This window comes from Acyrthosiphon pisum, chromosome X, assembly GCF_005508785.2.
Source record: "Acyrthosiphon pisum isolate AL4f chromosome X, pea_aphid_22Mar2018_4r6ur, whole genome shotgun sequence".
Taxonomy (NCBI): domain Eukaryota; kingdom Metazoa; phylum Arthropoda; class Insecta; order Hemiptera; family Aphididae; genus Acyrthosiphon; species Acyrthosiphon pisum.
This window is the reverse complement of record NC_042493.1, coordinates 43,049,480-43,063,553: the sequence shown is the minus strand read 5'-3', so window position 1 is coordinate 43,063,553 and position 14,074 is coordinate 43,049,480. Positions and strand designations below refer to the sequence as shown.

The 14,074-nt window shown below is 25.3% G+C and overlaps 2 protein-coding genes across 9 annotated transcripts in view; both read right to left on the bottom strand.

The window, feature by feature from the left end:
• The window catches only part of LOC100163649 (uncharacterized), a 10,888-nt gene extending 3,836 nt beyond the window's left edge, over positions 1-7,052 (bottom strand). Inside the window, 4 exon segments of one of the 8 annotated variants that reach the window (NM_001168666.1) lie at positions 1,071-1,502; positions 3,617-3,727; positions 5,638-5,756; positions 6,117-6,384. In NM_001168666.1, coding sequence (NP_001162137.1) covers positions 1,071-1,502; positions 3,617-3,709 — 525 coding nt within the window. In that variant the 5' untranslated portion in view covers positions 3,710-3,727; positions 5,638-5,756; positions 6,117-6,384. 8 annotated transcript variants of the gene reach the window in all.
• Positions 7,053-9,635: 2,583 nt separating this feature from the next.
• Positions 9,636-14,074, bottom strand: part of LOC100571277 (maestro heat-like repeat-containing protein family member 1) — a 19,500-nt gene continuing 15,061 nt past the window's right edge. The window contains exons 23-29 of the mRNA XM_008186837.3: positions 13,237-13,351; positions 13,023-13,166; positions 12,702-12,890; positions 12,483-12,638; positions 10,137-10,271; positions 9,942-10,044; positions 9,636-9,854 (exon numbers count right to left, since the gene is read on the bottom strand). Of these exons, the coding sequence (XP_008185059.1) occupies positions 9,721-9,854; positions 9,942-10,044; positions 10,137-10,271; positions 12,483-12,638; positions 12,702-12,890; positions 13,023-13,166; positions 13,237-13,351 (976 nt within the window). The 3' untranslated portion in view covers positions 9,636-9,720. The remainder of the gene's footprint in view (positions 9,855-9,941; positions 10,045-10,136; positions 10,272-12,482; positions 12,639-12,701; positions 12,891-13,022; positions 13,167-13,236; positions 13,352-14,074) is intronic.

Below are 14,074 nucleotides of genomic sequence, written 5' to 3'. Positions count from 1 at the left end.
CACCAAACAGGAGGTCTTTCGAGTATGAAAATCTAAAGAAATTATTGATTGTGTACAATGCTACAATGCAATAACTAGATCTTGTATACTACGAAGATCAAGCTGACTAGTCAAGCCCAAAAAATCATATACTCATATCAGCTATATCAATGTGTAACAATACTAATAATTAAACTAAAACTAATAAAAATTTATAATGAAAAAAAATTAAAATAAAAGTTACATTTTTGTAGTTTTTTTTACATATTTTGAAAAATTAGAGCATATTTTAATAATTTTTAGAGCATATTTTTATGCATATTTTGTCAGTTTTTAGTGCTTACATGCATGCATATTTAATAGTTTTTAAATGCATTAAATTCATAGCCTTGGTAATAACTGTATACTAGACTGGTATGGTGCATAATATTTTAAATAATTGGCAAGTATAGAATGCAAAATGCAATAATTTATAAGTTTTTTTTTTAAATTCATACTTTCATTTGCATGTCATATTTTTGTTTGGAAATAACAGTTTAAAGACAATTAAGAGGATGTTACACCGACATTTGTTGACATGAGATTGCCTAGATAATAATCTTACCTTAAAATTTTATAAGGGGTCAATACACTATAAATTTTAACCTAACAGAGCTAAACGTAATCTGCTGAGTGTACAATTTGCTATGATACACACTTGTAAGATGGAGACTACAAATGTTGGTGTAACGTCCTCTAAAGATAAAATGTAACATGGTTTCAATTTTTTGATAGCGACAAATTAAAAGTGATATCTTAATTACCACTAAACATATTATTTGCAACTGATGTAAGTGATGAAAAATTTAAAAACACCCCAATATTAAAAGGACAAAATTATTTATCCAAATAACACAAATGGGATTATAAATTAAGGTCATAACGAAGGGATCTATTTTCTATATCACCCAGTGAGAAACAAACATATATTATATTTTATAAAGTTTTCATTGTAAGAAAAGGTGAAAAAACAATTTATTATTGCTCCTGATCACACAATATTTAAATAAGGTCTTATTCCAATGATATGTTTTAATGAATTCAAATAATACCTGAACTAATATGAGTATTGGTGATATAAAACTATCCGTGTTTTCTTGATTATTTGTTGATTTATCAAGAGTCCAGCTCTCTCTAATCAACTCTTTTAAAATTGATTCAGTTTCAGAATTTTCAGAACTCGATTTATCTCCATATGATGTATTAGATGATGCTGTAGACGACCATGACGTATCGTCCATGTTATCATCAATTATTGGATCCAGCTTACACATATTATCATTTGAGTAACTCGATTCGTCATCAATCATTTCTGATTCATCGGACGACATTTCTGATTCATCTGTTGTTGTATAATCTAAATCTCGTAGTGGACACTGATTGTCAAAAGTATATGGCATGGTTTGTGACGTTGAAGCTGATGATGTTGATGCTGTTGATGTAGATGCTGTTGGGATATCACTCATTGTTCTGGTCAATAAATTCTAAAAAAAAAAATTAAATGTTTATCAGTTATTCACAATATAGATTTAAAAACATTCATTTACAACAAGCATATTGAAAACATCCATTAGCCATTAAGTGCACCATTAACACATGATTCAATAGATAGTTTAAAATTTAAATAATTTAGTCTCATGAAATTTTAAGAAATTATTTTAAAGTAGTTATTTATAATATTATGCAAATTAATTAATGAACACTAAATTCAAATAGATTTAATTAATAATTTAATAAACTTATCAGATAACATTTTTTTTTAAGTATTATATAAAATTTTAAAGAATAACATATTACTATTACATTATATGTGGTTTTGTAATTAAATATGAGCTCACCTTTAAAAATCAATATTGTTCTATTATATGGATTTTTTTAGGTTTATTTTGGAATATATTGATATACCTTACGATAAATAGGTATATAAGCTAAAATATGGTAATAAAACATAAAAAGCAGACTTTCTTCGCTGATACTTTTATTATTAAAAACATTATTTTAGTTGAATTTATTAAATCTGCATAGTAATAATTTACCGTAATATACAGTAACATACAGTCGAGCTTGGTTAACACAAAGTTATTGATACCTCAAACTTTTTCCCCGGTCTTAAGAATGTCTTATTTAAACAGTGTAAAACAATTTTTTTAACTCAAATATTTTGTGGATAACTAGAAATACCAATTTCATTCAAATTGGTGATATAGGTAAGGGTTATCCTTGTATGTATGTATAATTACTTTTGGAAATAAAGTCATCAATGTTATTGTTACTGATTAGTTTATCGAACAATTCACCATACATGTAGCAAAGCAAAAATTGCCAAATAAAAATTACTTTTTAAAAATGATAAATTATGGAAATAGTAAAATTAGTATGTATAAATGAAGATACAAAAACAATAAATAATATTTAAAAATATTGTATTAAAAATAAATATGTACCCATATACTTTAATTTTATACTTTTGTTTTTATTGAATAACACGCATTCTTTGCTGTCTCCTTAAACTTATAGTTGACCAAGTTTGACTATATATAATATATTTTATTTTATTGTATACCTATTTGTAAGTATAGAAATTAAAGTTATTAAATATAATAACTTATTTAAGTATCAAAAAATGAATGGGTATAACTCTCAATTTGTTTTTATTTATGTCAAGAAAAAAATCAGAATATAACTTATTAGTAAATAATGAAGATCATACGGTTGAATTAAAAATATAATTTCAATTTAATACATATTTAGACGCACTGCAGTATTTATGTTAAAAATATAATAAAATGATTAGTGGTGCCAATAAATCCTGATTTATGATATTGAACTGAGCCCAAAGAAACCTTAATACATTTAGATTAATATTCAAAATAAAACCGAACTATTCAAATATTAAATTGAACCCATAATTATAGATAGTAGTTACTGGAAGTAAATTAACAATTATTGTGTTTAATTATGTTTATAAATTAATAATTGTATCACATCATCAAGAAATTATTATCCATTAATTTTCATAATATAATAGGTTATTATTTATTTACTACTTGTTTTAATTTTGAAATAATATTTTATAATTATAAAAAATAAATTAGTAAATAATATTAAGGATCAATGAAATTCTGTCAATAATACTATATAGCACTATATAATACTATACACATGACCATGTCATAGTGAACAAATATGTTGCTATACATCTAAAATATAAAAGGTAAGCGACAATAGAAATATATAGTTTAATCTCAAAATAAAAATCCAATTATTAGAGTTGTAAAAATTAAAAAAGTTCGATAATTTTTAAGTGGAAACATTTATTAATTACATTATAGCATTGATTATATAAAATCTTCACAGAATTAATTAAAAAATGTTGCCTTAATTGTTTTGGATTCTTATTTTGATAAATAATATATAATAATTGAAATTTGATATATTTAGTTTAAAGTCACTAAGAAGATCCCAACATAAAAAGTGTTAGATTAAAAGGCCTATCTAAAAAAAAATATGAATATTTTTTTTAAACTTAATGTAGTGTTAGTATTATAGTACTCAGCTTTAAGTAAGGATACAAGAACAATTGAATTTTACTATTTACGTTAAATTTATGAAGGATCCAATCAAATAAGGATTGCTTTAATGCTTTGGTACATTTTTTGATACATCTATATCCATTTGATAGCATTTCCATATAACCAAACTATATTGCCTATCAACGATAACAAAAAATAATAAGATTAATTTTGATTTAACCAGTAATAAACAACTTTTGTTTTCACTATTTGATTTTAGTAAATATACACTACCAGTGGGAAAAAAACAAAATTAAAAAGTTACATTTCTTTGGAACTATTCAAAATATCAAGATATTAAATATTTATATAGTAATCAATATTGAATTTTGAATTTAGAAAAAAATTTGGTTATGACAACATTTGAATAATTAATTAAATTGTTTAAGTTAATAAAGTAAATTATCATAAATTATAATCTCTAGGTAAGTGGTATATTATAACTCATAAGAAAATAATAATTTAATTCATAGAATAAAAATAATTTTTTTAAACAAATATAAAATGTCAAGGAATATATTTATGTAGGTAAAGATTTAACTTAAATATAAATATATAAAAACCAAGTATTATATTTGTTGGGCAAATTAGAGATGCAAGATATGATATATTAAATTAACTTAATTAATTAATGAGAGAAGAATTTTCTTAGCTCATCCATCTGTTTAATACTTTAAATGTCAGTCTACTCAAAATTAGATGTTTAGAGGTGGTACCTGTTTATTAGAACATAGGCAAGTTATCATAAGTACATAACCAATAATAATTAATATTCAACCATAATTTTCCCACATACTAATGAAATATACATTAAAAGATTACAATAAGTCCTTTGAATAGGAATAATAAAACCAATACTTTTAAGTAATAATATCATAATCTTAGAAATATATTTTTCTATACGTATATAAATAGTTTAACTGTGCACAATTAAAAGTAGTATTATTTATTAATTTTATAATAAATTTACATTTTAATTTAATACAGAAAACTAAAGAATTCAGGTAGTTTATTTAAAATCCATTTATTTAACTTAATTTTGATAATTTGAATTGACATCCCCAGACCCCAGTCATTTGTTTAATAAACATAAAAGGTTTTGTAAAACTATAATTTTTACCCTATAATAATAATTAAAAATAAACATAAATTAAGCACATGTAATGCAAAAAAACAATATTTAAATACTGAGAATTTAAATTATAAGCTGTAAGTAAAAATAAAATGAGTACTAATGTGTGAACAATATTTTTAAAAATAAACTATAAAATAAAAAAAATTGAATTAATTATTTATCTTCGAAATGGATGAAGGTTTTTTTAATCAAATTAAGTTCTAAATTAAAATACATTAATAAATAAATTTACTAAACATACATTTTTTATTAATTTATAGTTCAAAATCAAATGAAATTTAAAAAAAAATATGTTTTGTATAAAGCCTACTATTGTCTGCATTTATTTCTCGATGGAAAAAAATTATAAATAAAAAAAGTATTTTATGGAAGTTTATTGGTAATGAATAATGAGGTAAGGGGACAGAATATAGAATTTGCAACGATCCATACAAATGTATATAAGACTAATTATATTAACTAATAACATTAAAAGATTGTCTTAAACTTTCAAATCGATTCCTTTTAAATTATAAAAATTAATTATTTCTGCATGCGAAAAAAAAGTAAGGCTGAGCCATCTACAAGTAGGCCTAGACTAATTAGGTAATTTTTCACCATAATTCATATCATAAGTGGTAAATAAAATAAATTTAAAAATTATTGAAATAAAAAACGTCCAGAATAATCAATACTTATAATTATAACAATATTATTTATTTAAGTACTTATTCGTCTACATATTTTTATTAACTATATCTCACAATACAAAAAATGAATGTCCTAACTTATCTAAATTCGGAGAAACTATTTGATACCAATTTGAAAGTTCTAGGAATACTTTGGTGGGCTACATTGAGTTGACTTATCCAACTATAATTTTAATTTTATGCGTAGTTAGTTTACTCGCACATTAATAAAAATTGCACTTACAAATTTTTGTAAAAAAAAAAATGGCATAGGATTGCTCTTGATATTTACTCTTTCAAGTAGGTGGGACAACTTAACAGGTCTTGATAAAAATACGAAATTCGTTGTTGATCCATGAGCATCTGTAAGCACAAAGTTTGACTACACACATACTTAGTAACGACCTGTGCATTTCACTCGTTGAGTCCATCAATTGGCGTCGAAAGCGAGGCCAATCTACACATCTCAAAATAATTAAAATAATCCATCGTGCAATCGAGACAACTCATACTACATAACGGTTATGTTTACGTTGTAATTGTAACAATTGTTCTCATTCAAAGCGCATAGAAAACTTTAATTCTAGCGCAAAGCCACAACGACACAATATCATCCTATTGATAATATAAAAATGCACAAGAACGTTATCGACCCCCACACGCCATCAAACTGTAAATCAAATACGGGTACCTTATATTATATTATTAGTGAAAAGTACATACTTAAAATTCCGTTTTAAGTACTGTGGTGGGCGAGTTCGGTTACAATGAACCTATAGTGCAAGTTATCAGTTGAAAGAAATAAACGATCGAAGTCGTGTCAAATCCCGATAAAAGTTGGGTGCGTTAATGAAATCCGTCACAATAATGAATATAATGTTATTAATAATTATAATAATATATTATAATTTATACATTAAACGAGAATAAAAACAAGTAGGCAGTAACTAGTAAGTTGACTAGAGTTTTAACAATTTAAATATTCACGACTGACTATCGACCGCCAGCGAACGAGGGACGGCTGATTTGATAAGACAATCGAAACGATAAGGCGAATGACCTTAGACCAGTAACCACAGAATCACGACAATCAGACAGTGTCCACCACGGATTTAAGATATCTCGATTCGTGCTATCTACGGTGCGCGGACAGTTATGTGTCGAACAAAAATATTAATATCATTTGAGTTTGCATAGAAACGGTCTTCTACGGTTGGTCAACCCTCAAAATATCTAACGGACAAAATACAACAAAATCATTTTTTCCTCTAACGATTTTCTGTGGGTACTCAGTCACCTAATAATAATATAATAATATGAAATAATTTAATCAAAACTCACCGAGTTAAGGCGCTTACGGTGTACACGATGAGTTATGCGTGACGCCAAATTGTTGACATATTTTGTCGGATGCATGGAGATACATTATAAAATCGACTGTCCACAATTTTATTATAAGAAATGGTCCTTGTCTATGTTTCCTTCGTTAACTTACGTTCCATATCATTATTGTGATCAATTTAACATAAAACACTCGTTATTATAAAAAAAACTACAGTGTCTTAAAAAACGTTTTTTTTTCAACTGTTTTTTATCGTTATCATTTTTTAAGGTTTCCTTCTCTTTTGAACGCGGACTGGAAACGCTATGATGGGCGGGTGACGGGGGGCCAGACTGCAATTGCCTCGGTCCCTCTACTCTCCCCCACCCAACACCAACCAAATTTGTACTCAGCTAACATGCACGCTATCTGCTTGGTAAAGACCAGCTGTGTACAATGCACGATTAAAGATAGTATCTATAGACGTGGTACAACGAAAGCAGAGGTACTGGACAGCGCTCCTACACACCACTCTGTCATTGGTTAATCCAAACGATTTATAATTCATAAGCTACTCGTCCAAAATTCGACTTTTATACATCGAAACAGTCCATAAAATATTCTGCATTTCTGCTTCGGAATAAGAAATTAAAAATTCATGATGCATTGATAACAATTAAAATAGTTGGCAATAAACATAATTTTTTAGAAAAATATTTCTTAAGTCTTAACTAGGTAGTAGGTAGGTACTAGGTAGGTTCAGTGGCGCAGGAATTATTTTTCATGAGGGGGGGGGGGGGAAATCATAAAACACCAAACAACTAAAATATATTTATTTGTGATTTATAACAGAAAACCATTCTAAATTTTTTATAATTGTATTTGTATTTTGTAATACTATTAAAATATTAAATTGTTTAGTAGGAACCCAATTTTAATTATCAAAAAGTTAGACCTTCTTAGTTTTTTTCCATAAATGTCAATAAAAATTAAATACAAATTTTCTTTGTTGGGTAAAAATACCGTGAAAATTTAATTCAAGGCTTCTGATAAATTGTTACAATAGCAGTTGAAAAATATTAAGAATATATAGGCATCATTTTTTTAGAAGCATTTAAAGTTTGAATTTCGACAAAATTTAAGAAATTTAAAATTGAATAATTATTATGTAGTTAAAAATGTATTAAATGTTCTACTTTTATAGCTAAGGATTGAACATTTAAAACAAGGTTCCACGTAAATAGGTTATATATAAATTACTTTATTCACAATAATATCATCAAATATACTTATAGTAATATCATACGCTGACAAACCATCTCCGCTCAGAATCGTTTTTTGTATACAATGATATGATATCATTGAATTCAAATTTAACACCATCCATTAGAGTGACCCACTTGTAACCTACTGTACAGCAGAGCGACACCCATTTGCCCACCTTTTTTTTTTTGTTTTGTATCAAAAACACATTTTTTTTTTTGCATAATATACTTTATTTTTAATTTTAATATTACATATTATGTAGTATACATTGGTAGTATTTAATGTAAGAACTACACATTAAGTCAGTGGTTCTTAACTTTTTTATGTTCCGGTACATTTTTCATATTAACACATTTAGATGGAACATTATATTAAAATATATGGTATGTATTTAAAAATGTTTTATTAAAACCACAACTGGTTTAGGAAATATTGACTTCTAACAACTAATAGTTATTCATAATATTATAACTTGGCTACCACTAAACGATAAATGTAACAAAATATAATAATTATTATTGATAATGAAAATTAAGTACTGGGAAATTTCTAACTTTAATAATGTTACAATACAAATGTACAACAGCGGCGGCGTGAACTTTTTTTTTCAATGAAGCGACCTACCAATTGTTACCATGTTAATGTGGATAGCAAAGCCTCATACCACCCCCAACACCAAACAGAATTCATAAAAGTACATAAATTATTTGTAAATTATAAACAAGTTGATCATTAAGATTCTTATCCCCACTTAGACACAAAGCGGACACTTCATAAAATAGCTATTCACACCGACACAACATACAAACATATACCGCAGAACACCGGTTAAGAACCACTGCCTTAGGTGTACAACATGAACATAATGATTTTTCCAAAATATGGCAACACTAAAACGTATAATTCATGAGGTAAGAATAAAACAAGCCAACATAGATGCATTTTAAACAAAAACTATGTAATTTGCAATACATTATTTAATAATAATGGAATAGTTTTGATATACATGGTGATTCTTTTAAAGCAGTTTGTACTATTATTTTTTTGTAATAATAATGAAAATGAAAATTTGTGTTTTGAGAAAATGAAACAAAATCAACATTTTATTTTCATAACAATAACAATTATATTTATTACTTTAAATTTAAAAAGAAACATACATTTTTGAACATTTTGATATGTTCATATATCGTGCATACGAGTCTTATAATATTATTTAAAATAAAGCTGCAATTGTTAACTCGAATATTTTTATAATAGTTTTTAATTGTTGACATTTTGAACACAATTATTATTAATATTATGGATGTGATAAAATATTTAAAAATGCTTGGATTTTTCCCATGATATAATGTTATTTGAGATAAATGAATCACCATATATTGATACTTCTTAATCATAATAACATTTTTAAATTCGACAATCACGACTTTTTGTATTATTCAAGTTTTTGATTAACTTTATAATCAGAAACAGATGAATGTATATGTATATAGATTTTATAGGATAAACATTTAAAAAAAAACACACAAACATTAACACATAAAATATTTCAAAACAATAATAGTTAAAAAACTTTGAATACATTTAAATTGTGTTGGTATTTTACTACTTAAGACAACAATTTAAAATTGACTATGACTGAAACTACTATAAATATATAAAGAGATAATATAATTTAAATAGAAATAGAAAATCAAGAAAAACATTAACAATTGACTTTCATTAAGCTAAAAATGTTTACTCGTAAAGTTTTCCGAGGCAAGCAACGGCACTAGTACGGACTTTAGGATTTGGATCAATCGTAAGACTTAACATTTTACTTGATATCAAGTCGAAGGAAGATTTGCTTGGATTTGCTTTATACAACGAACCTGAAAATGTATAAATATAAATATAATATATTTATGAAATAAACTAAACAAAAACTTAACAGATAATAGTATTATTGTTATTCTTACCAACAAATAATGCTGCATTGGCCCTTACATCAGGAAAAATGCTTTTTGAGTAAGATACTCCAATCATAGTATAAATGGTCACGTGAGATAAAAATTCATCAGTCTGTCAACAAAAGTTTTAAATATAATAATTTATATAATTAGCTAAAAATGAATATTGTTTTAAAATTACTGCACACAATAAATTATACAAACCATAATTTTACACATTTGAGTGATAAATTCCGTATACTTCAATCTTCCTTCTTCAATCAAATGATTGTGGGTCATGGTTATCATTTTTTCAGAATGTAATAAAATGCTGATCTTTTTCAATGAATATTTACAAGCCTATAAATCAAATTTATAAAGTCACACAGTATTAAACATTTTATTTGATATAAGTACCTATACCTAATACATGGACTGGAATACAGTTGTTGTAGATGCAAAAGTAAAGAAATTAATCAGAGCATACAAAACGCAAATGAAAGCGATGCATAATCAAGCAAAAAGCTAAGGGGTGCCTAGAGAGAGCTTTAACCCCCTCTAAATATAATCCCGCCTTATCACCAGCCCACTCACAGAAAAATGTAACAACACTTCACATGTTTATAAGAGTTAAATCATTAATTTTATCAATTATTATTTTTATTGTTTCCTACAATTTCAACAAAATATATTAGGTGATATAAAATAATAATAAATATTTTATTAATTTATTATTGGATTTACTAAATACCAAGTATTAATTGTTGAATGGAAATAATGATAGGAACCACAAATCATTGCCTAAAGTTCCAGTCTATCAAATTTATCTCCTTATTACTAAATACAATCATTTTAATTTATAATTATGAAACAAAGGTTAAACGTAGCATAGGTATCCATTCAGTCATAAACGTGTGTATAATAAAAGTAAAATTTTAAATTTGTACATCATTGTTAATGTAATCGTGCAAAGTCTGTATTAAAATATTTCGTATTTACATGAAAAAAAAATATTGTATAGCCATATAGGTAGTATCATTAAAACATTGGTTATTATTCAAAAGCTCATACATAATATTTATTAAGAACTTAGAACATAAAAACTATGAGTGTTGTAAAAAGTTAAATGGGTACTACTATAGCCATGTTATATTAAAATAAAATAAATTATTTATCTAAGTAATCACTATAGTTTTTGAAAAAACTTTAGCCCATGTACAAATATAATCTGCTCCAAACAGCAACTTTAGTATTAACAAATATTTGTTTTAATTAATATTTAAGAAAGCGATAATTATACAAGAAAATATCAGATGGATAGTATTATCTTCAATTGTAATTGATATCTCATCAATATTGGAAGAAGAAAATGATATAGTAAATAAAGAGATTAGAAATTAAGAAATTAATTTGATAAAGTATTAAAAGACCAACATAAATGGTAAGAAAATTGATGTTAAGTTTTGTAGATGATAAGTATAGTAAGAAGTGCAGACAACAAAAAAAAATCTGAAAAAGTTATTGAAAACTATGGATTAAACATTTAAAAAGTAATAACTTTAGTAAATGCACAAAAACAAAATTCCAATTTGTAGAAGAGTAAATGTTACAAAAATAAGACTAGATTTGAATATAAAAAGGAATTTTTTTTTGGGAAGTCCCAATGCTTTTCAAGTACAAAATCAGTTTGATACATCAGAAAATTGAAAACTTAAACTTTTATTTATGCATTTTTTTTTTGCAGTTTTGGCATTTGTAGAGCAGTTTAGTAGTTTATAGGTAATTTTGTTTATTTGCAATGTTTATTTATAAATCAAATGCATTTTTATACTTAAATTTAATTGATATTTCAAAATATTAGCTCAAGAAATTTTGTTTCGGCCATTTATCATTTGTCGATTGTACTATTCATGATTTTGATACGTTTATAACTTCTTTATTTATCTACAGTAGAATTAATGGCTGTAGTGGGTGCGGGACTCAAACTAGTAACAAGTTATTAGTAATTTGTCAATTTGTATTACATTATAATCACGTTTATTTTGTAATGCTTGTATTTTCAGTTGCTCAAGAAGTGCTAAATATATTTTTTAAAGACATTATTAAGGTTAAAAATGCATTTTTTGGTATTTTTAAAATTATTATTGAATAGTTTGTATGGCAATAAAATCAGAGCCGTAATGATAACCAAGAAATAGAAGAAGTGGGGGAGTTCACATATTATAATAGTATAATAAGTAATAATGGAAGAGACAGAGGAATATATCAAAATGCATTTTCCAAGAAAAGAAAGCTTTTAGTAAAAACAGAAACTATTAAATACAAATAATAGCTGTACGTAGTACATTCATGGAATTTATTGAAGACATGTGTTTGGAGCATTATATTATATAGATACAAAACCTGGACCTCTACGTAGGGGGGAACCCGCCTAACTATCAGTACAATAGGCGTCGACAGTACTCCCAGTGTTAATTTGTTTTGCCAATATTATAAATATCAAATTTTAAACGAAGAAAGTTAATATTTAACATTTTAAATTTAATACATGATTTCTTAGTAGGTACTAACCTTGACAATATTTGTATCATTTTCACACAAATGCAATAAAAAAGTAACCATATTGCTATGATGTAATGACATATCCACTTGAATGTTAAATTCTTTTGTTTTTGAACACAACTCACCATAAAGTCTTATGGATGTATAACGCATCTCATTATTTTCCTGTAAAATTCAAATATTTTATGAAATTATAAATAAAACATACAAAATAACAAACTAACTCACATTCTCAAAAAATTGTTTTATACGAAATGTCAAAGTCGTATAATGTTTTTCAAATTTATCTAATGATAAATGAGGAACTAATGATATAAGGCCACGTAATGCTTCTAATGTAACATCACTTTGTTGTGTTTGATATTCATCAAGACCTTGCATTAATGCATCAAGTATGTATTGAGACTGATTTTCAGACTAAAAAATAAATATGAAAATAAAACTAAATTATATATTAAAATATTAAAATATTAAATAGATAACTGTCATAAGATTAATACAATTAATTAAAAATAAAATTGAAATTAGAATCTTATTCTTAATTTTTACCAAAATCTGCTGATGTTGACAAATTACTGTGAGACCTTTTAAACAGTACTTTTTTATATCATATGAGGTGTCGTTTAAACATTTTAAGAAGATGTTTATTAAATTAGTTGTATATTTAACATCAGATGTTACGGTTTCTGTACACTAAAAATAAATATTTGAATTGATAAAAAATATATTTACTGTAGATCGTTATTTCTATAAATATACTTACACATAAACATAATACTACAATAGCAATTCGTTGACATTCTAGTGTATTGTTTAAATTTTGGTCAAAATTACTAATTATTTTTGAGATCAATTCAAAATGAGTTTCCACTAAGCCCCTACAATTAAACAAAATAATTAAGATAGAAAAATATATTATTTTGTATAGCTGGTGAAAATCTTTAAATAACAATGAAAAATGTAACCCAGATTGTTTTTACATGTTTTGAAAATAGTATGAAAAATCTAAATATATCTTCCTTTATTATTACTAGGGCTCGGATTTATATGTATTTATATAACCAAAGTATATATTTATACAATAAAAATATGTACATAAATACGTGTTAAAGAATTCAAAATATGTATAATCGAAAAAAAAAAATAATAATTATATTATATTGATTACAAACATTATTTAACATTCATTTTTAAATTTTCGAATCCAAAAAATCGCAGATATTGTCATAAAATCTTAATAATAATTATTAATAAAATAAAATGTAATAAAAAATGCATATTTATCTATAGTTAACTAATTACCTTGATTAAAATTAATAATAACCTGCACTTTTAAATTTTCGAATTCAAAAGATCGTCGATATAATATATAGTCATGATAACCTTTAAATTATTCTAAATCTGAAGAAAAGACATTAAAACAGTATAATTGTATAAATATGTGAGAAAAAATTGAATAATTGTGAAATATGTAAAAACATGTATTTATGACAATATATGTAAAAATATGTAAGATCAAATATAGCTCGTTTTATCAAAAATATTATGAAATAAATTTATCACTTGCTGAAATTAGTTTATCATGTCACAGAGAAAATATG